The sequence below is a fragment of the Colossoma macropomum genome, unplaced genomic scaffold (genome assembly GCF_904425465.1).
Source record: "Colossoma macropomum unplaced genomic scaffold, Colossoma_macropomum, whole genome shotgun sequence".
NCBI classification, from domain to species: domain Eukaryota; kingdom Metazoa; phylum Chordata; class Actinopteri; order Characiformes; family Serrasalmidae; genus Colossoma; species Colossoma macropomum.
Genome location: NW_023495392.1, coordinates 292,128 through 315,248, shown reverse-complemented (window position 1 = coordinate 315,248; position 23,121 = coordinate 292,128). Strand labels below are relative to the sequence as shown.

Sequence of the window (23,121 nt, the reverse complement as noted above, 5' to 3'; positions counted from 1 at the left end):
CTGGACATCATCTTTATGATAACAGTAAATATTAGCTTAAAAATTATTCTGCATCCAGTAGATTCAATACATCACTTGGCTTCTCTTTTGCCATACTTACACTCATGTGATGCATTTGAGCAAACTTATTGTCCAGCTGGTTCCAACGTTTATTGATAGGAATAAGGCATGGTTCCACAATCTTGACCATGCCAGCCTCTGAGAGCGCTTTGCCAAGTTGTTGAACCTCTACAAGTTCTGGACGCTGCTGGTTAATCTTAGTGCCAATCTCCTAGAAGACAAAAAACATTGTCTTGTTGAGTGGATCCACTGTGGTTTTTGTGCAAAATCTCTGTCACAATGTTTTCACATCTAAACTGAAAAACAATACATAATTTGAGTAAAAACACTGAGTTCATGTCAGAACTGAATATAATCTACTTTGAAATGTAATCAATGCACAGTTATAGTGCTTTCCACCACAAAGCACTATGAAAAAGTAATGTCAGTTACTACTCAGTTACTGACAGTGCCCTCCACAAATATTGGCAACCATGGTAATCATGAGCAAAATTACCTGTAAAAATATTTTAATGACTTGTACTTTTGATCTTTTATTCAAAATATTAGCAAAAATATAATCTTTATTTACGGTATAATTATTGAAAGAAAAAACCTACTTCTGGTCATGAAATAAATATTTCTTTTAAATGTATGTGTGCCACAATTGTTGGCAGCCCTAAAAATTCTTTAGAGTGAAATCTAACTGAAGTATATTTCTATTCAAAGTTTATGTTTTAAAGTTCACCTGATTTATTACAAATACTTAAGTGGTCAACCATGACTTCCGGTTTCACTAGGGAATATATATATATATATATATATAAGATGAAACACAGGCCAAATTCCCATCCATCATTATGAGAAAGACCAGTGAATTCAGCAATGAAGTACAACAGAGGTTCTTAGGCTGCACAAATAAGAAAACGGCTACAAGAAAACAGCTAAACAAAATTGAAAATGCCCATTTCCACTATGAATAATTAATAAGTTTAAAACAACTAAAGTTGTGAAGCAAACATGTCTGTACTGACCCTACACACAGTAAGGAGGATGGTTCATGTGGACAAAGAATCTATAAGGATCACAGACACAGAATCACAGAAATTAGCTAGGTCTTCTGGACAGAACGTCTCCCAAACCATAATCAAACACCACCTATATAACCAGATGTTTGGGGGGTTGCCAGAAGAAAGCCTCTGGTACCAATGACCAACAAACACCTACAGTTTGCCAAAAATTACCGGGACTTTTAGTAGGACTGTGTTCTGTGGTCAGATGAGACCAGAACAGAATAGTTATTTGGCTACAAACACCAGAGGTGGGTTTGGCATGGACACAAAGATAGCCATGCAGAAAAGTACCTCATACCCAATGTGAAGCATGGTGGTGGATCTTTGATACAGTGGGGCTGTTTTCTGCCAAAGGCCCTGGACAATTAATCCGGATGCATGGTATCACAGACTCCATCAAGTACCAGCAGAAAAACAAAAATCAAAACTTGACAGGAAGCTTAAACTGAGCCATAGTTTGGATCTTCCAGCAGGACAATGACCCAAAGCATTCCTTAAAAACCAACACAAAAATTATATACTGACCACAGAAATCAGGTTTTGCCATGGCCATCCCAGCCCCCTGACCTTAACCCCACAGTAAACCTGTGGGATGAGCTAAAGAGGAGAGTCCACAGTGTGGACCTTGAAATCTGAAGGATCTGGAGAGGTTCTGTGTGGATGTATGGTCTCAGATCACTTGCCATGTGTTCTCCAGTCTTATTAAACATTATAAGAGAAGACTCAGAAGTGTTATCTTTGCAAAGGGAGACTACACAAAGTATTAAATAAAGGGGTGTTAACAATTGTGGTACACACACATTGAAAAAAACATTTACTGCCTGAAAAGATTTAGCTTTTTTCAATCACTGTACTTCAAATGAAGGTTAGATTTGTCTTAATATTTCGAATGAAAGATCAAAAGGATCAGGAATAAATAATGTGCTACAATAGATCCATAGCAACTTTATGACAGTGAAAGCGTGTCTTCGCACTTTGACATCAGAATTGTAAATGCTACACAAGTAATGCCATTTTTGCACACAATGACCATAAGGAAATTGGGTAAAAGTCACAGAATTACAAATGTCAGTCTTGAAAATAAGTCACAAGATAATAATACTAATAAGAAGAAGAAGAAGAAGAAAAAGAAGATGATGAAGAAGAAGATTATAATTCAGCCAAAAGCTAGTGGTCTGTTTTTCAGTGTTTGCTGAGTTCCTTTTAGTAAGTAGGAGGAAAAATGTATTTTTGCTAGAAACTATTCAGTAATCCTTGAAGGTCAGATTAATTAATCCTAACATCTACCCAGAAGATAAACTGTAAATCCAAGAAAAAAATGAAATGTTTTAACAATAAACAGGACACCAAAACAGGATTTTTCAGAAATATACTGTAACATTATATTACCAAAAATGTCTGTTAACTTGAGTTGGTTTTAAGAACTGGTCAGCGTTATTAACTAATAAAGACGTTTGCAATATATTCAGACGCTTGCAATATAATCAATACATTCATATTTGGTGATGACCCCTTTAACTTGCTTAAAGCTGCCACCACAAGAGTTACAGTGCAATTATTATTGAGTTGTTTAATTTGAATAAAGTTAAAATGTTAAAATAAGATTTTTGGCTTTGTTAGATCAGGCTCTTTACATTTCGAATAAATGCAGCAGCACCGAGAAATCATAATATTTACAAAGAAGACTAGACCCCACGGCTTTTTTGTATTAAATTTTTTTTGTGTGTTGATACAAAAGCATTAAATTCAAAAAATACAAAAAATACCAGTGTAAGTGCTACAATGGTAGTTTGCCACCAGGTGCAAAAAAGGTTTCAATCTTGTTAAATAGAGGCCAGTAATGTAGAAACTATAAATATACATTGTTAGCTGTCCCTTCAGAAAGCGACAATTCTATGTGTATGGTAGTTAATACACTTGATTAACTGACTTGTATAACATTATATCCTATAATACCTGGGTTTCAGAGTCTCAGGCACTCACCTTCACAGTTGGCTCTTCAGCAGGATCAGGGAGTTCTGCCACCATCTTCTCAATGTTGTCAAGAAATTGCAGCATGTCATCTGACTTCTTGCGGAACTGGTACCACTGTGGGGCAAAAGCAAGCGCCTTCTTCCTCTTGAGGGCTCTCAGATTCTGTTAGTGCCAAAGACAGTATATATATATATATTTAGAGTCACTAAAAAACAGGAAAAAAGTTGGTCAAACATAATGGTGTTGATTATTATCTGGCTTTGCCATCCAACTTCACATCACAGTCACTGAACAAAATTATTATTTTGTGGCTGTATGTAAACCTTTTGAACATGTAGCACTGGCGCTATAAAAGCTGCAGGTGTAGCAAAAATGAAAACTTTGTAGCACTGATGATGTCGACATTTGTGGAACACGTTCTCCACCATGGCCACCAACTTGGGTAAAACTAAAAAAAATGTATGTCCTAATTTGATGACAGATTTGTAACTTTGTGAGAAGAATATAGACATAAGAGAAGGAACAATGCGTGAATATATGTTAATGATTTACAATTTATTTTATATAGTTATCATATAGTTATCAGACACTTTTGTATTTACATTGTGTTTATTAAAAGTAATCCAGTAATGGCGCCTCTCCAGAGATAAAGAAATAAGAATCACAAACACAAAGTAGTGATCGCCTTGCACTAATGTCGTGCAGATCACATACTGGGAAAACAGAGCAAGGGATCATTACTTATTGGATAGTATCATCAAGACACTTTTTATTCATGTAAGACACATTAAAACACAAATTAAGTCAGTTAACCTCTTGCTGTATCTGTGTTTTTGCCTGCCACAGAAGACCATCGGACCAGACTGCAGCCTAACGAGCAGCCAGGCTGGCCCAAATGTATCCAAACTTAAACAAAACAGGGTGTAAAAAAACACACATATTTTAAAAAAAAAATAATCTCACTACATCCAACAAATCAACTCTCAAATCGTCTTTTAATTAATAGCCGCCAGTGTCAAAATACGCAGACATTTTTTTGTGATATTGCATACATGCCCTCTTTCAAGTTTAGATACCTAGATACTATCTTCTCTTATTGTACATGCTTGTTTGTCCTTAGGATACCAGCTATTCAAAATTAGGCTTAATATACATTCATAAGACAATTTGTTTTAATTTTCAAACCTTTTCCGTGGCTGGAGTACATTCAGAAAGCAACCAAAACAAAAATGTACACCCTGATTATATAATTTCCACCTGCACTGCACTTTTAAACTAGACAGATTTGTCATGAAAATCATAAACCTGTTAACACTGCGTGGTAGGGAAGGAACCCATGAGTGAAACAAGCGCATGCCGAATACAGCACAGCTTTTCTAGTTTACATTCCAACCCTGTACGCTTAAAATCCCTACAGTTAAATGCAGTTTAACTACAGCAGCTGTTTTTAGACTGTACTGTGCAGTTTCAGAGTTTTGCTTTAAGACTGGCTGCCCCCTTTTCTATAATTTTGAGGGGGCCAATGACCCAATGTTTTCCTGTAGTTGGCGCCTATTTTTTCTACAATAATTCTCCACAAGGAGAAGCTTAGGTGTATCACTTCACATACCAAAAAGCCAATTTAAATAAAACCAATTTATTTTGAAAAAGGTTGTAGGCTAAACATAGCAAAGACAGCTGGCTTTACATGCAACAATACAGCCCTAAACTGAACTTCTTGGCATTTTGTACATTGTGTGTTCTTTAATTTTCCAGCAGTTGTCATTCATTCCTGCTCGACATAAAAAGCATTTGAATTCCTCCTGTCTACCTAATGGACTGCAGTTCCCTTGAGGACACGGCTTGGGTAGCTAATAATGTTGGGTGCGAATAATAATTGATTACAACCGGATTCCATAAGTGAAATAAACACTGCATGCTGTGGGGAATGTGCTATGATTTTGTTTAGCTCTAACACGCATAGTATCCTCATCCTTTCTACACTATATGCACACATGTTCATGTTTAGATGAAAGGTGGCTGATATTTAGACAAAAAACTCACTGCTGCAGGCTGTGGATAATGCTTATTTATGCCATCTCTACAATGGTGGGCTAATTAGAGTGCAAAAACTAAACAAAGGATTGAAACAAGATTGGGCTTAATATACCTGATACCTGATCCACTGAAAAATCCTGGAGTGATTCTCTAACTACAATACATGCACGCACACACACACTATATTTGCATGTGTGTGACTGTGGCATAGGATTCATGTCTTCTAGCAAACGTGATGATATTGTTGCATTGTACCCTGTATATTACATTTGTTTAATTTTTTTTTTTGATATTTTGTACAATATGCTTTATCATGTTGAAACCACTTGAGTGGCACAATTATGACTGCATTGTGTACACAGTTTGTTTAACATAAGAGCCAATTATAACTTGCCATAAACCTGTGGAGTAACACCTGAGATTGTCAGTTCTGTACCTTCAGAGTGTTGTATTTGTCATGGAGCAGATTATGCTTTTCACGAACAGTGGAATTTGCTGGCTCTGCAGTTCTTTTAAGTAGATTCTCTCCTCTCAGGAACAGCTTCTTCAGTGCATCTTCATCAACAGCCTACAGGCACGTGCATCAGAAATCATTAGGGTGCATATGACGTTTTATTCCAAAATGGCATACATGAATTTGTAAGAACTTTAGATATAATAAGTTATTGGAAAGCATTACATTTAACTTATTAACTTATTAACTTAATACAATTACTACATGTCAGTATAAACACTTTACTGATCAGCATGTCAGTTCCACCTCTGACCAAAACTACCTTTGGGGACACTTTGGCCCTTCCTGGCTCCATGATAGGCAAGATCAGCTAAGACTAAAAAGGAAGACTGCTCCATGGACTCATCTTGCCTGCTGCAAATTCCTACCATAAGATGGTGCAAAATTCATCTGACCAGACAAAAACAGTGGCACCAAACAATGGGCCAGATGCATAAAAACCATGATTAACCAAGGTAAATTTTGATCTGTCTGGACTGAGTATCATGGTACACACTGCAGTTGAATGTACTGCACAAGAATGTAATTAGCCATGGTATGATATATTTAAAAGGAAGATTAGATTTTGCTGTTTGTCTATTATAATGATAAAATTACTTATAATTACAAACTTACTGGTTCCTCAAGGAAATCATCTTCTTTGATATTTTCACCTAGTTTTATCTCTTCATCCAGCAGCTGCTGCCACATCTGAGCTTGTCTGTAGTACTCCTCTAACTCATAGGAAGAGGCCTATACAATACATAAACACATAAATGAATACATGTATACAAAACCAAAATCATAATTTACATGTTTTGTGATAGTTCAAGTGTAAAGGTCTGCAATTTACACAGAGGACTTGTATTTTATGATCTTTTCTTATTTGCTTAATGACTGAAACAATACCTGTGCATTTAAAATCCTTTTTGCAACTATCTCAAAGCGATGCCTGAGCTGCTCCAGCTTTGGCTTCACTTGAGCTTTACAGTGTTCCCCTCTGTTCTTAATGAGGTCTTCACCGAGACTCAGGACGGCCTCTAATTTTCCACGCATTTCCTCCAGCTCTGCTTGCAGACCCTGAACAGTTTTGGTCTATTATAGGGAAATCAAAAAGTAAAATCATTGGACCCTATTATATGCTAAATGTCTTGTATTTTATTTTTACAGTTATAATATTTGTGTAGTTTTATGTGCCAAAAACAGTCATGATTTAATTTTATTTAACTATTTTCACATTTCTCTTTATCCCCTTCAAACACTGAAAATTTTAAACAATAATGAGGCTGTTTTTGTTACTGTGACATCACAACTGATACATGTAATTAAACTCAACTTGCTGCCCTGCACTGTGCCTCATTCAAAAAGAATCATAATCATTTGAAAACAATCATTTAAATATGTAGCACACTCAATGTAATAAATAGTTTTAAGGACATGTGTTTATTGTTGAACATTTCAGTCAGTAAGTGCATTTTAAAAACTGTTCAATTTAATTAGCAAGTTAGCTAATGTGTTAGCTCTCAAAATTAGTTGGTACGACAGAAACAAAAGGGAATTAGTATGACCCAAATCGAAGATACTAAGCTGGCCAGCCTGCAAATGTCAGGATTAGAGAGGCGAATCTACATTGTCAATTCTCTTGAAATACACATTCTGAAACATAAATCTCTCTTTTAAATATACATTTCTCTCATGTTAATGTCAGAATTCCAGTGCAGATGAATATAGCATTTGACAGCATAACTGTTAACTGTAATTCCCTTTTGTCTGCAATTTGTGATTTTCTAGGACGGAGATTCCATTATAGAATTAGTTTGTCATCTACATTTGACTGTGAGATACAAGTAAACAACAAACTATACAATAAGTAATACAATAAGTAACTGTCAGACTCTCCATACATTAGCAAAGGTACAAACCTTGATAACATGCTTGTTGCAGCCCTGACTCTCCATCCTGTCCATCTGAGCTTCGGCTCCATCCATCCAGGCATTAATCTGAGCAACATTCTGATCCAGAGTTTTCATCTGACCTTGGTAATCCTGTGTTTACGAGATGAAATGAATGGTCGGGCTTCTTTCAGGCTGAATATGAAATGCAACTTTTAAATAGTTTCATTGTACTCAAAACTGTGTAGTAACTGTATCAGGGATTTGTATTACAAATATATGATAAGTAATGAATAAACGTACTATAAATAAACATAGGGATGGAAAGTAAAGAAACAATGAGTAAAGATGGAAATATTTGAGTCAATTAATTACAAGGGACAGAACAGCAGACTAGGCCACTAAGGCATGTGGAATCAAGCAGAACAATTCATTTGAAGACAGATGCTTTTTCTCTCACCAGTAGAAGATTCAACCACTGCTCACTGCGTGATGTCACAGCAATCCAATTGCAATTCAACAGGCTGACCTTGTCATCGATGAGGCTTTCCTGCCCTCTAAGCAATCCTTTCAAGGCCTCTGCTAACTCTCTTACTAAGTGTAGTTGGGGCGTGTGTCGCTCTGTATCCTCCTGTGTGGCCTGAAGTAAAAGTTCAAAACAGTTACGTACTGCCATCTTGTATGCTATACATATTCATACAGTGCTATAATGTGAACATAAAACTAAATTATTTGTAAACTGGCCAGTGTAACCAGTTTGGAATTTATGAAATATCAAAACACAATAGAACAATTACAATACATTTCATTACATAAAAAAACAAGTTTTGTGATAAATTAACCAAGATCGACAGACAGATAGCTATACTTTACTGATAACCAAGGGGATATTTGGTAACCTGGCCAAAATGTGTAAAAAATGAAACAAATTACAGACATGCAACTAATAAAAGAAATTTTATTATTTATTTATTATTTTATTAGCTTCAAAACTCTTTTTATACAATTTTGTCTACAAAAGTTTTATACAAAATTGTATAAAAAAGAGGTTTGAAGATGAATGTCTGTAATCTGATAACTGATGTTCCCATTAAAATAAGCATTAAGGGGCAGATTTACTAAGGCGCTTATTACCGACAGTCTACTGCCACTACTACCAGAATAGGGTGGCCAATTTAGTGGGTTGTCTACTAAGAACTTTCGTGCAACAGAACACAGGCACAACTTTCTAATTATCACCAGGTAAAAGAAGAAAAGACTTTTTATCCATCTGTTTCAGATTCAAACTGTGACTCATTAAAAATAATGTCAAAATAATAACTTTTTTCTCAAGACTTTATTACCCTTTGGGAAAATATGTGATAATTAAAATGTAAAATAATAATTCCCAGAAAATAAGACATCACTTCAACATAATACATCAGAGATTTGAGAAAATGAGTGATTATTTTGACTTTCTGTTGTAAAACATTAATTTTTGGCTGGTGTATGACCTGAAGTTAAGTGATGAGTGCTGAGTGTATTTGGAAACTGTGTGATACTGTGCAATTCTTGTTTAATTTCAGCCCACCCAGGTCGTTTGGGAATTGTATGATTTTGAGCGTAACCTCTTAGCTACATGCAGTGAATCAAACAATGGCAATGACATTTCTGCCACGATGCACACATAAAACACTGCACGCACAGAAGCCATATGTAGAAATAACAAAGTGAGGAGCAGCTTTAGTAAAGCAGAGCCAAAATATTTAATATGAAAACTATCAAATAATCATTTAGGCGTAAGCTGCTTTTTGACAGTGTTGTATTAGGCAATAACTGTTTAAAACATTGCTTTTCTAAAACTATTTGGTTTTAAGTTTTTCATTTCTTTCATCACAATAAGAGTAATGTGACATGGCAGGCATTTGCAAGTGTTTTTTTCCCATCCAAAATAAATAAATGTATTTAAAAAAAAAAAGTCTTATTTCTCTGTCTCTGCGAACAAACAATGCAACCATGTTATCATCAGAAATATAACAAGCTTTTCACAGGCGTTAAATAATATAGTCAATATTTACCATCAGCCTTGATTAATTGGAGAAGTTGCCTCATTATAATAATCTTCTCCCAGCATTTTGCGCTTATATGCAAAGAGGAAAAACCACAAGACAGCTCAGACCACCCCTCAGATCTTATTATTAGCGCTAAAGGAACGCCAAAAGCCACGTTTTAACACCAAAATGCAGTTTGCAGTGGCACAAAGCATTAGTGAGTGTGCCCTTGAGACTCAAAATATATTAATTTTACTTCAACGTTTTAGTCCGAGTTGGGTTTTTATGTACCTGCCACTGCCACTGTTTATACATCCATAAATATTGCATATTGCACTGCCACTTGTTTATACACCCATGCATATTGCACAACTATTAACATTGATTAACATGTTAGCGTTTACAGTGTATAGTCACTTGGTTCATCCACTGGACATGACATGCACTACTGCATTGTCAAATGCATAATATTTATGTGATTTTACTTATTCTCGTACAGCACATTATATTTATGATTGTTTTAGTATATCTTATTATCTATCTTTACTTCTTCTATTTATGCATCTGTATAATAGCATATGACAATATGCTCATATTTTGCTCTTTACTGTACTTTGTGCTGACTTTCCCTCTGGGTTTAATCAAGTGATATATCTATCCATCTATCTATCTATCTACCTACCTTGGCCCAGGTCAGCTCCGCTTCCAGGTCACTGGGCAACCCCTCCACTGATGACCGGCGAGTCAATTCACTATCAATCGCTGCTAACCACTCCGTCAGACTGTTTACCTCTTTCCTAAATTTGCGCAATAACTTCAGACTCTTTTCCAGTTCTTGCTTTCCATCTGTCACCTGGACAAATATAAGCGACAGACAACTTAATCACTCTGTTCACAAACTAACATTAACAAAATTAAATTAAACCCAAAAAAGAATTATAAACATGAATGCCTAAAGTGGAGTTAGTTAAAGTTAGCTAACTTCTTGCAATTACACTAGAGTGGAAGTAAAAGTATTATCATTTGAATACACTTAAGAAAGTATAAATTCATTAACATCTGAAATTTGTAAAGGCCAATGTGTAAGATATTGTAATGGAAAAGCGTAAAAATGCATCACTACTGCAGCATGTTATCACACCTGTGCACCCAAGTCGTTGTACAACAGTTTAAGACTTGTCAAACGGCCATCCAGCTCTTTGGGTTGCTCTGTCTGTTGTCTCTGCACAATCTGCCTTCCCGTCTTAATTACCATCTCCACCTCTGATTTTACTTCACTTAGACTCTTATATAACTTCTGCAGGAGAAGAACAGTGAAAATGTATTGAAAAAAAACCAAAAAACACTGATGTAAGGTACTGAAATACAAAAGTTAACAGGGGTTTTTAACTTGAGTCTTAGAGTGCCACAGCCCTACACAGTTTAGCGTTTCATTGCTCTGGACTGATTTGATTAGTAAAGAACAGGATAATTCCTGATAAGCCCTAAAGTAATAAAGATGCAAATAACATTTGATACCAACCATGCACTGCTCCAGCTGAGACTGCACCACTTCCTGCTCAAAACTGCAGATGCTCAGCACCCCCAGTTGACTCTTCACCTCTTCCAACACACGTTCACATTCCTTCAATCGCTGATCAAAGTTGGCTGGTTTTTGGAAAAGCCGAAACTTTGCTTTCACTTCCAAAAGTTTGTTCTAAATCAAAAAAGAAAAAACAAATGTGTGCTTAATACTATAGCACTTCTAAACAGTTCTTGGGTCGCATGCAGCATGTCATATCAGTAGCCATCCTGCTCAACACACCTGCTTCTTTTTACGTGGAACTTATTTTCTGTGCTTTGCAAAGTCTTGTTTTAACTGATTACTCTGTCTGTCTGTTTCCTGTTACGACCATAATTTCCTTACTCATGATAATCCTGTTTGCTGTGTAATGATACCTGTTTGACCTTGCCTTCATAAACTTTTTAGTTTCTTAAGTCTTTTAACACTGTTCATCTTTCACTGTGCAAAACCTGAAATCAAAAATTATGCTTTTTTACCCTGTTTGTATCTTGCACATTCCCCAAACCCCTACGTATTATCGAGTGAAAGTGCTGAGCCCTCCCTAATACCATCTCTTAGGAACATATCATGGTACAGAAGGAAAATGCATGACAATTTCTGATTCATGCTGACTTTAATAATGGTTTGTGTTCTTACATCAAGTGCAGTGGCAATTACTTAAAGAAGACTTTGCCAACTATGGATATATTTGCCACTTTGAATGTTCCTCTAAAGAGGATCTCTTTTTCTTTCTCCGAGAGAAAGACTTTCCCAAGTCTAGACCAAGTCATGAGTTTGCTCATTTGCCAGGACAGCATACTTTCATAGAAATGTCAGTGTTCTATTGATACTTAAACTTGACACTTTATCCAGACTGTACAATGATGAATTCCTCAAGCAAAGCCCACAGAACAGATTACTACCACCCTGCATCGTGGCTCAGTGGAACATACAGGAGGAGGTATGGCAAGAGCTTTCTGAGACCAAGTCCTTATCTGGATGTACGCCCCCTTAGTCATTAGGCATCCGGGGGCCACACAAATCATATTTATCATACCCATCTTTGTCTAATGGCTGTAACACTAAATTTGTTATAGATGATACATTTTCTAAAGGCTGTTGACTTATTCCCTTACCTACATTTCTGGCTTTCAAATTAGTGTCTTCCAGCACTGTGGCATACAAGAAAATATAGCATCTGATTGTGGTCCCTGGACTGTCTGTTTTGGTTCCCTTTTTTGAAAAGTTGGGGTTCACGGTTAGCCTAACCTCTTATTACCACCCACAATCCAATGGTCAAGCAAAAAACCTATTTACTTCCGGTACAATTTCTGAAAGCACTGCAGCGTCAAAGTAAACAATCAGAATGTCTGCGATGGTCCAAGTATGCTCAAATTCCACCTGCAATTTATCTACCTGACGAACACTTTGCCTGTGAGGTGCCAGAATGAACAAGCAGACTGGCATTGCAGCAGGGCTTCATGTGTAAACATATCTTCATATGTAAAAGTATCTGGCATCTTTAGATGTTAATAGCATCTGTGCTTTCACTGAACACTTCCTGCTGGACTTTCTACTTTTCTTGCCTGTTTTTTGTCTTAGATTCTGCATAACCCAGTTTGCTCTCTATTGGCTAATGCATATATATATTGTAACATAACGGGCCATGTTTTCATTGTAATGACATCAACACAAAATTAAAACACAAGAACATACTGAAGTAAGTGGGTGCGGCAGAAATACTGCAGATATAGTCTCAGTACCACTGGCGCAGGTGCTAACCTGACACAGAGCGACACAGCTGTGAAAAGGAGTTGGGTTAAAACTTATACATTATAAACATGCTGCAGTGATATCCAATGAAATCAAATCCCTTCATTGAGTGTGTCAGTGACTTAGCCCTGCGACATTTTCAGAACCGTGGGTTCAACGTATCATCTTTTTTTCAGGAAATAGATGCATTGTACTACTACTGTAGATCTGAAAAAATATAATCTTACAGACTGGTGATACTCCATTTCACATGGAGTGGTAAAAAAAAGAAGTTGGCTAACATAACAGATAAACACATTTTCTGTATTGTCATACTCATTCTGTTAAGGGTGGTCACGCATGTTTGAGCACTCAAAGACAGAGCATTTATTGGCTAAATGCTCACTTCTGTGATGTGGCAAGTCTGTTTTAAGTTTTGCTAGACATTCTATTCTACTCTTGTTTTTAGTCATCGTGTTATATATTGTAAATAATGATTCATCAACTGTCTGCTTCACATTTAGTAGCCTCAATTGAGTTATCTGTAGTGTTGTATTACTCGAGTCCAGTCTCATTCTCGGTCTTAACCTCAGTGGGTCAGTCAAGTCCACCCTCAGTAAAGTGGACTTGGAAATTGTTGTTAGACCAGTTAAGTCTGAGGCCTCAGTCTGAGGTAACGGGAAGGTGAAATAAACAGAATAAAACAGTCCTTTCTCTGTGTACTACACTCACTGCTCCATGCTGCTCTTTGCACTCAACATTTCTTCATCTTTACAGCTTTGGATTGCTGCATGCTTTCTGATAGAATTAGGCCAGACTGTGCATCCCAGCCTCTCACAGTACAAACCCTTAACAAACAGCACAGAGCTGTAGCTACTTATTTTCAGTTCTTCCAGTCCTGTGAGAATGGCAAAAAACGGCTTGCGTCCAACCATTTAAACTACATATAATGAACCTGCCAAGAAGCTAGGACCATTTTTATAGACTGGCTTTCCATTTTTTTAAGTTGGTTAAGAAGACAAAATAATTCAATATTTATTAAATTAATGTGGATGTAGTTTCTTATTCATAAGGCTGTTTAAATTATGCATTTTCTTGTAAAGTTTGAAGAAGAAAAAGTTTAGTAGTACTTACATATGTAGCATCAATTTCTGCCAACAATTTATCTGAAGTATCTGCTTCACTGGCCTTTTTCTTCATACCATCCAGAGTCACCTCATGACCAGTCAGATCTGTCTGAATTTTCTACAAACAAAAGAAGCATATTCATACATACACGGATCGTTTCTTTCCTCACAAGATATTCAGTAAGATATGATAGGATGTCTCAGTAGGTATGTAAACATCATGTAATGTTTTGCATGCATGACTGGAAGATTATGTAATTACAACACCAAATTAAATATTGTCCTGTGAATGTGCATCAACAAACATGCACACCTGGGCTTCCTGAGGTATTTGAGCAGCATCTATACCATCCGCAAGATAGGCGGTTAAATGACGATCAGTTGTATTTAGAGAATCTCGGATAAGACGTAGAATATTGTCATTTTCTTGAGCCCACTGCAAGCTCTTCTCCAGCTGTTGCTTCCTTTGTAGTGCCTGTAATTGAGTGTAAGGAACACACAAGAGAGAGGCAGAGAAAAAGAGAAACTAGGGTTCATGTTTGGTTTAAAATAAATACTACGATTAAATCATGAACACAAGTACGCTCAAACGCTTACCCTTTGCATAAGTTCATCCCAGCGAATGTTGTAGTCTTCCACATTTCTGTGAATAAGCTCATGGAGGACTCTGCCATCCATAAGGGTCTGGGCCAACTCGCGTATTTGGTTACGATTATATTCAGGATGTTCTCTTATCACGGTATCTAAGGACTGGAAGGAATATTAAAAAAAAATAATAATAAAACAGTATTACAAAGATTACAAACACCCCAAGAAGTGCACCCTTTGTCTCGTGCCATATGTCGAAAGCGTGTCATGTCATCTTCAGGAACCTGAGCATATTTGTAGGAAATGCTAATGAAATTGCACATTCCTTTACTGACCTTTTTAAAATTTGCTTAAAATTTGAGAAATGTTGAGCAGACACAGGCCACAAAGACTGCTAAACTGGCTAGTGTTTCAAAAGAAACAGTGAATAATGTGACATTTGCCTTCAAATCTGGTCAAATGTGATCAAAAGTGTACATTCAATGACCGTGATGCTCTTGCATTAGTGCGATATGTAAGGAAAAATAGAAGAGCAACTGTTTCTCAGATTTCAGGTTTCAGACCAGGTTTGGGCTGAATTTTCACATGCAACATCAGGCTCTAGCCAGGCTTGGGTTCGTTATCAAGTCAGTGACTTTTTTAAGCACATTTCTCTCTTGTTCTCCTAAACGCATACTTGACTGTTCAGTGATGCAAAAACCATAGACACTGGATGACAGATACGAGGGAAAAAAGTGATATGGTCAGATAACTAATACTTAATCTTATTCTTCACAAGTAGGCAAGCAGATGTGCAGTGTACACCAAGAAACATCTGCACCTTATAGTGAGGGAATATCATTTCAAAGAATTTGAAAAGACATCCCTCCAGTACAATTTCAGAGACTACAACCTATTCCAAGGTACACTGACACAGTTCTGGCAGCTTGTGTTGGCCCGACTACTTACAAAGGAACTGTATGTTTTTCTTTTCTTTAATTTGTCATTTGTCTCTGTATATATTAGCATAAAATGAAGAACGGAAGTTAATACATAATGTTTTGTCCAGGGAGCATATATACAAACATATCCTTAATTTTATACTTTTAAAACATTCATGTTTAAGGTTCCAAGTACTTACAGCCAATGCCTCTGCTATCTCCTCTGCTCCCCCTTGCAAATTCTCTGTCTCATCAAGTCTCTTCTCCAGTAGATCCATCCAAGCATTTTCCTGTTCCAAATAGGCCAGCAATTCGCACCAGCAGGCCCAAACTTCCTGCAAAGTAGATAAATGGAGCATTTTATTAGGTTCTATGAATGAATCACAAAAACATCCATTGTGGAATTATGAATATTAAGAGTAACAGCAAAATTCCATAGGAAGCATAACAGGATACACCACTGTCAAGTTTACCTCCAATGTCTTGTACTTCCCATCAAGCCGGCTACACAGACGGTGGTAATTCGAAGTCAAAACATCCAATTCCGTCTTCAGGGCATCATGGGCTGCTGGTGGAGCCTTTGCGATGAAACTGGTTACTTTGTCTGTCAGCAAGTTTACTTTTACTTCTTTCTGATGGACTTCTTCTTGAGCTCTCTGAATGCGTGATAGATGGTAGAAAAACATTCAATTCAAGAAAGCATTCAAAGTTCATTCAAACATTCAATTAACCTGAATTCACAAACTTTCCCTGATGCTATTCAAAAGAAAAAGGAAAATTACTCAAAATTAAAAATATTGTTCAAAAAAAGGTATCACTGCCAGTAGTCAACCTCCAAGTGAGAGAGATGTGACAGTTGTTATCCAGCTGGAAAGCATATAATGCTGTAAAAAATATTCATCTCCCTTGAAAGTTCTTATAAATTATCCCGGCACGCAACATATATAATTTGCAATGGATCACATGTATGCAGCAGATCAAATACAATACATCAAAAGCAGTTACTTATCAATACGTATTTAAAAACAAAAAAATTAATATGCCACTTACACAACCATTTAAAGTACTTTTTAATATCTGAGTTACCTTCTGCTGCAAAAACAGGTTTAACCCTCCTGTTATCTTTAAAATTAATAACATTTTTTATCCTTGGGGTCAATTTGACCCCAACAATTAAAACCTCCAGAAAATTATAATTATAATCAAAGGTCAGCTGTCCTGACACCAACACAGTCCAAACAAAGTCCCTGGGGCATGCAGAGTCCTGGCCAGCACATGTGCCACAGTGTGCCCACTCCTCACCCCCCCCAAGTCCTCTCTCGGGGCTGTGTCTTTGGCACAGCGGCTCCTCAGCATACTCTGCTCTTTGTGCCGTGGTGTGCAGCTGAATACCAGCTCCGTAAGTGTCCTCTCCATCGGGGCACCAGAGCGGAGAGACTGAGAGCTGGGTTCTCCTTCTGGGCACGGTGAAACACAGCAACAGCAGCGGCCCTCCTCTCCAGTGCCATCTGTTTTCTCCGTTGTGTACTGCATCGTCGATGCCAACAAAAATGTTGCTAGTGTGAAGTTCTTGCTTTAGCCTCTGACTCTCCAGGAGCTGGCACCTGCCTAAAGCATTGCTGGAGGGCCACAGTCAGTGCTGCTACGTCATCATATTGTTCCAGCAGCAGACCCACAAGCACCTGTAGGTTCTTTCCAGTTCCTTCCCAGCTGCATCACAGTGACAGCCACCATCCAGCCATGATGCCAGGCGTCCACTTGCAGCTGTGCGGAGTACGGCTCCCGGGTGTCCTCACTGTCAAACTGCAGCAGGCAGATGTGTGCCGTCTCTCTCTTGCTGGGCTCCAGTTGGGCTGTGCTGGCGAGCCTCGCCATACAGTTTCCTTTGACATCTTCTGCCTTCTGTCTTCTTAGCTATCCATCTTTGAGTTCATTAAATTGACTCTGAGTTCGTTTGTATCCCTCTTTTGATATCACTGTGGCTGCCACGCAGAAGACACGGCATACATACCAAATATTGGAGAATGCTTTTTTTATGTGAACTTTTAGTGGTTCTCGCACTACTACATTTATTGTTGTTAGGTTAGGGCCCTAAAACAAAGTTTTTTTGAAGATCATAAAATTGCATGTTATAGTGACCTCAATAACAACCAAAACAAATGTGTGTAAAATGTTGTATTTCTTATGTCTTATACAGCTAAAACAAAGAACTGGTGTGCACAAAAGGTGTAGAGGACACTGAAAACATATTGTTATGTTAATTTAATGTTTACTCAGTTGCTAATTATTAAATTAGGAAGTCATTAAATATAAAGCAAAAAAAAGGTCAATCATTTATTTAGAGACATTGAGCAGGGTCAAACTGACCCCAAAGATAATAGAAGGGATAAGTCATTTGAGGTAAGTATATAATTATGTACAAGGATAAATATTCCATAAAGACTCCATTTGTGGCTGTCATTTAACTTGAATGAGCATGCTTGTAGCCCTTCAGAACACATATTACAATGCCAGTGTCAATTTGTTTTTTGTTTTCAAGCTGTTTTACAATGTACTGTGCATTGTAGTCCACAGCACATGAAAATTAGATAAAGCAAAAATTCGAAAATGCAGAGTTATAGAGTGATTTGATTAAAAAAAAGTTAAAAGAAACAGGAAAGTTGGTTTTACAAACCAACACAGAGCACAGACCTTCAGTTCCTCCACAGCTTTATGAAGTTCTTCAGGTGTTTTATACTGGAAGTCACGTTCCAGGTAATCTTCCTCTGCCTGTGTGATCCACTCTTGCATCTCTTGCATCTCCTTCTTCAAACTCACTGTCATATCTAGACCACCTTTAAGGGCAGATTTTTTTGCATAGGCCTAAGAATAGAACCACAGAAAATATTTTTTTGTAAAATTATATGGAATACAATGTTGAAATTATACAGTTAAATTATATTTAATGTTTTTAGATCTTTGAATGCCTCCTAATGGTTAACTTTATAATCAGTACCTTGAATGCTAATTACCTGTTTGCAAATTAGTTCCCACTGAGCATTGAGCTCATCAAGCATCCTCTGTATTTTGATAGCATATGGCGTCTCCGCTTCCCTCTTTAATGCCTGTCCCACTTCATTGATGCCGTTTAGACTTGGTTGGACAGTGTGAATGTCATTTACTAAGGCCTAACAAATGAAAGAAGAATATTTGTGAAAAAAAAATAAAAAGATTTTGAGGTTTCTAAAAACCAGGTCATTAGTGTACTGACCCAATTTGTACAGCAAAACTATCTCTAGGACCTTAAGCATTTATACTGAACTATTCAAACCTTAAACCTTGCTGCCTCCTCCTTATTTTAGCCTAAAAAAACATGACTTGACTTGCAAGTCAAAACCATGACTTGACTTGCTTCAATTCAATAACGTCCTGTTGGCTTAGAATTTGAATGTTTACTTTTTCTAAAAGAATGCGAACTCTTCAAAATGTTTTTAGAAATTGCATCATAACAAAAAGTAGTACTTTTGCCTCGTGACAAAAACACTGAAAAGAATAAACATTGTGTCTGAGTAAGGAATTTTAGGACATTTTTTACAGTGTATACATATTTGCACCAGCGCATGCAGGTTGAAACATGACCTAGGATAATATGACTATACAGGCTCAGTACTCTCTCCATGCAAAATAAATAAAGACTGCTCTCACTGTGCACTGTTCCAGCTGCTTCTCCAGAGCCTCAGAGTCTCCTAAAGCTGGCCATTCCTCATTCAGGAAGACATCTACATCAGCCATCCACTTCTGCAGGGTCTTTGTGTCATTCTAAGATAACAAAGCATTTCCTTGCATTATACACACACACACAAACACACACACACACACACATCTTCTAAGCCGCTTATCCTTCTGGGTCGCGGGGGGTGCTGGAGCCTATCCCAGCTGTCTCCTTGCATCACCTAATACATTTTTCATCTGTTTATCTTTTTTGCACATAATATAAAACACATGAAGGCCTAGCATATTAATTTGTCTTGGTTTATATATACAACATAAGAGGTAGTCAGACAAGTTTAAGCTACATTACTCACTGTAAATGATCTGTTCTGTTCTCTTCAATTTGTAGAACTACAAACCCAATTCCAAAAAAGGTGGAACAGATAAAATGCAAATAAATTTCACAAAGCAGTAATTTATAATTATACCTTGACCTGTATTTGAACAAAAACAGAACAAAGACAAAATATGCAGCTCCACTGTTTTTTGTAAACATGCACTCATTCTGAAATTGATGCCTGTAACACATTCCAAAAAATGTTGGGACAGGAGCAATATATGACTAAGAACATTGTGAAATTACAAATGATGCTTGGGTATAAAAGGAGCATCCAGGAAAAGCCTAGTACTTTATGAGTGAGGATGGGCTGAGGTTTGCCAATTTACCAAAAATGCTTCAGCAAAAAATCTGGCAGTTGAAAAATAACATTCCTCAGCGAGTAATTGCAAGGATTTTAAGTAGGTCAAAGCCTACTTTGCATAATAACATCAAAAGATGGAAATCTGGAATCAGTTTCATGTTTCCTGCTCCAATATACCTGATTCAGCTCAAGAGGGATTTGATAATTAGCTAATGATATGACTAAATTGCAGCAAGGACTAAATTGCAGGACTGGAGTTGTGAAACAGTAAATTAGGTGTTCATGATCAATGTCTCAAACATACGCTTTCTTAACAAAATTAAACAACAATTGACTCCGCACTTACTTGGAACTGCTGTAGCTTGGCCATGTGCTCCTGCAACTTCTGTATGTTTTCTTCAACTTGTTCACTTGCACGTCTCCAGCGTGCCATCACATTGTCCAGCTCAATACGATACTTTTGACACATATCAGGAGGAGCTTTCTGGAACACCTGTTCAGCCATCTTATTCAGATCTTCAACTTCACATTGGTGCTCTTGCTGTGCTGCATGAATGGCCTGCAAAATGCCAAAAAATAATGTTTTAGTTAGTAATTAATTAAGAGAAAATGTAACTGTTATAGCATGTACAATACTCAACTGCAAATTCTACCACAATTCTAACCAAATATCATGCAATTCAGTTTCTACACAATGCCTGTGCAATACAAACACTGTTTTGTTCTCACTGATTTTACGTGATATATATATACAATTTCATGACTTACACTTTTGCTTGTTATGGTTTTAGAATAACAAGCCTTTATTTTTTATCTTGCAAAAACATTAATTTTTATTCTCATATACACTCTATTACTCTATTCCACTCTATTACTTTATTTTCTGTTATAGGTTATAGGTTCACTTAAGAGAAATCTAATTCACACAATTTCCCCCTTATTCCAAAAACAGTCAACCAGCCACGGTATGTTTTCTCAAGTTTTTTTCTTTGGTTTTTCTCTGTGAGCGATGATTTAGACATGCATTTTGCATGATGCATATTGATGGCGTATAATTGGCTTCATTTACTTGTTTGTTACATTAGCGTCATGCAAAATGCATGTTTAGATCATCGCTCACAGAGAAAAACCAAAGGAGAATTTAAGACAACAAACAAACCTTGTCTGATTGGCTGTATTTGGAATAAGGGGAAAACTGTGTAAATTAGATTTCTTCTTTGGTTTTATTCCTTGATTTAGACATGTATTTTGCATGATGCTAATTGGTTGCATATAACTGGTTTCCTTTACTTGTTTGCTACATTAGCCTCCACTGCAAAACTAAAGACAGAAACTAAAGACCCCAATCATGTCTTGGCCAATCAACTACAAAAATTACAGTAATGCATAAAAATAGTAATAGTACAATATTTTGTAAATGTTTTTTTGTTAATGTGAAAATTGTGTAAATGTTAATTTGTTTCATGAACTGTCTTCAAAGCTTCTCATCTTTTAATGCACACATACATTCAACAGTTACACAAAATAATGCAATTCAATCACTGAATGTAGTCCTCACTGAACTGACACAGATATGAAAAACACCCCATTATTTGCTACACATATGAGAGACTCCAGGTAATGCTATTTCTATACCATCATGTCTTTGAGCCTCTGCTCCATGACTGAGTACTCGGTTAATGCTGTTGAAGGAAGGGCAAGTTTGGCCTCACATTGCTGCAGCCAGGCCATCAGAGCTGCCATTACATCCTTGTAGCGTGCAGGTGGAAGGCTAGACTGGACTAAAGAAAAGGGAACAGTAAAAATTAATTATACTTTTTAATCACTTAAAATACTGTAGCTTTAGTAAAACCCTTTACTTTTATTACTGGAGATTCCTGAAATGCTCTGCAAACAGAACTTTCCATAACAGTTAACAAAACACAGTTAACAAAACAAAAATCTTGTTTGACATTATAAAAACTTATTATTTCAAGCTCAATGAACTCTTAAAATTAAAAGGCAATCAGGCTACTAATTATAAGTAAAATATTTATCTTTTTTTTATTTACAGTGTACTGCAACTGTGTAAATGTGGTCAATTCTGGAATCTAACATGTCAAACACTGATGGCAAATTCAATTTTCAGTACAAACCATGAATGCAAAAATATGTGTAATGAACTTGCTTATCATGCGGTTTAGAAGATAATCTACTGTCTACTGTTTTGTTGATTACTCATGGCAGCCAACAAAATTGGTGCAAGCCAGTTTCTTGCTTCCTGAAACGTAAGTCTGACATAACAGAATCTTCACCCATATGCATTTTCTCTCTCTGTCTTCAAACCACTCTCCAAGAATCCTGTTTTACAGTCCTGTTCAGAATATATAACACTAGATGTTAAAAGATCTCTTTTTGTGAACAACTATTTATTTTGACATAGAGAAAAATAGTGTTATGTAATGCATACAAAATAACAGTACAGGGACAAACCCTCAACACTTCCCTATACAATTTTTTTTTTACACTTTGAGCCTGAGTACTAAGCCTTGTGCTCCAGTTTCAGGTTAAATTAAATGCACAGTTTTAGGCCATAAGCATGGAAAATACAGAATGTGTTTCTCTCTTTCATACATATACATGATAAATAAGCAGTTTGCAGTTCTCTTTGCAGTTCAGTGAACTGAATATACATTTCAGATATATTGTGAGCACATATAACATTTTGCACTGTGCTTGTACTCCTAAGTGCATGTGGCACAAACTGCGTTTTCACAATTTAGATTTTTCTCGGACCTGGGGGCACTTAGCAGAGAGTTCGGTACATTTGGTTGACCATGAAAGCTGTTTTCGAACCTGGTAGCAGTCCAGAGAACCAATCAGGATTTAATTTGTAAATGATGAGGACCCCAAACACTTAGTAGTGACGGATACGGCAGGTTAAGCGGGATGGGGATACTCCAGAAAAATAAATACAGAAAGACAGAAATAAAAAAAGCTATATATACACACATGGCCGTAACTAGCTATGAGGACACTGAGGCCCAGACCTCGGTTTCAGAGTTTCTGAAAGGTTTTTTCATGTATCTCCGTTCAGAATTTTAGATGTGGAAACAGCGCCATTCTGATAACGTGGTAGCCACTCAAGGGTATAGCCCTTAAGGTCTACCCAATCAAATGGGGAAGGAATATTTATTAAGCCACATTTTTAAGACAGTGATATTTGATTTGTTTTCTGTGAGCATTGTCGCTGTGTTATGGCCAATCAAATATTTATGCTCTA

General features: G+C 36.8%; 1 protein-coding gene across 7 annotated transcripts in view; it reads right to left on the bottom strand.

The window, feature by feature from the left end:
* Positions 1–23,121, bottom strand: part of dmd (dystrophin) — a 164,887-nt gene that overhangs the window by 92,523 nt on the left and 49,243 nt on the right. For all 7 annotated transcript variants that reach the window (XM_036562454.1, XM_036562453.1, XM_036562455.1 and 4 more), the window contains exons 22-41: positions 21,495–21,640; positions 20,206–20,418; positions 19,153–19,266; positions 18,480–18,635; positions 18,160–18,330; positions 15,942–16,124; positions 15,669–15,803; positions 14,558–14,710; positions 14,274–14,435; positions 13,968–14,078; positions 11,061–11,234; positions 10,680–10,835; positions 10,221–10,391; positions 7,969–8,148; positions 7,539–7,661; positions 6,526–6,711; positions 6,253–6,369; positions 5,560–5,691; positions 3,096–3,248; positions 101–271 (exon numbers count right to left, since the gene is read on the bottom strand). In XM_036562454.1, coding sequence (XP_036418347.1) covers positions 101–271; positions 3,096–3,248; positions 5,560–5,691; positions 6,253–6,369; positions 6,526–6,711; positions 7,539–7,661; positions 7,969–8,148; positions 10,221–10,391; positions 10,680–10,835; positions 11,061–11,234; positions 13,968–14,078; positions 14,274–14,435; positions 14,558–14,710; positions 15,669–15,803; positions 15,942–16,124; positions 18,160–18,330; positions 18,480–18,635; positions 19,153–19,266; positions 20,206–20,418; positions 21,495–21,640 — 3,107 coding nt within the window. The remainder of the gene's footprint in view (positions 1–100; positions 272–3,095; positions 3,249–5,559; positions 5,692–6,252; positions 6,370–6,525; positions 6,712–7,538; positions 7,662–7,968; positions 8,149–10,220; positions 10,392–10,679; positions 10,836–11,060; positions 11,235–13,967; positions 14,079–14,273; positions 14,436–14,557; positions 14,711–15,668; positions 15,804–15,941; positions 16,125–18,159; positions 18,331–18,479; positions 18,636–19,152; positions 19,267–20,205; positions 20,419–21,494; positions 21,641–23,121) is intronic.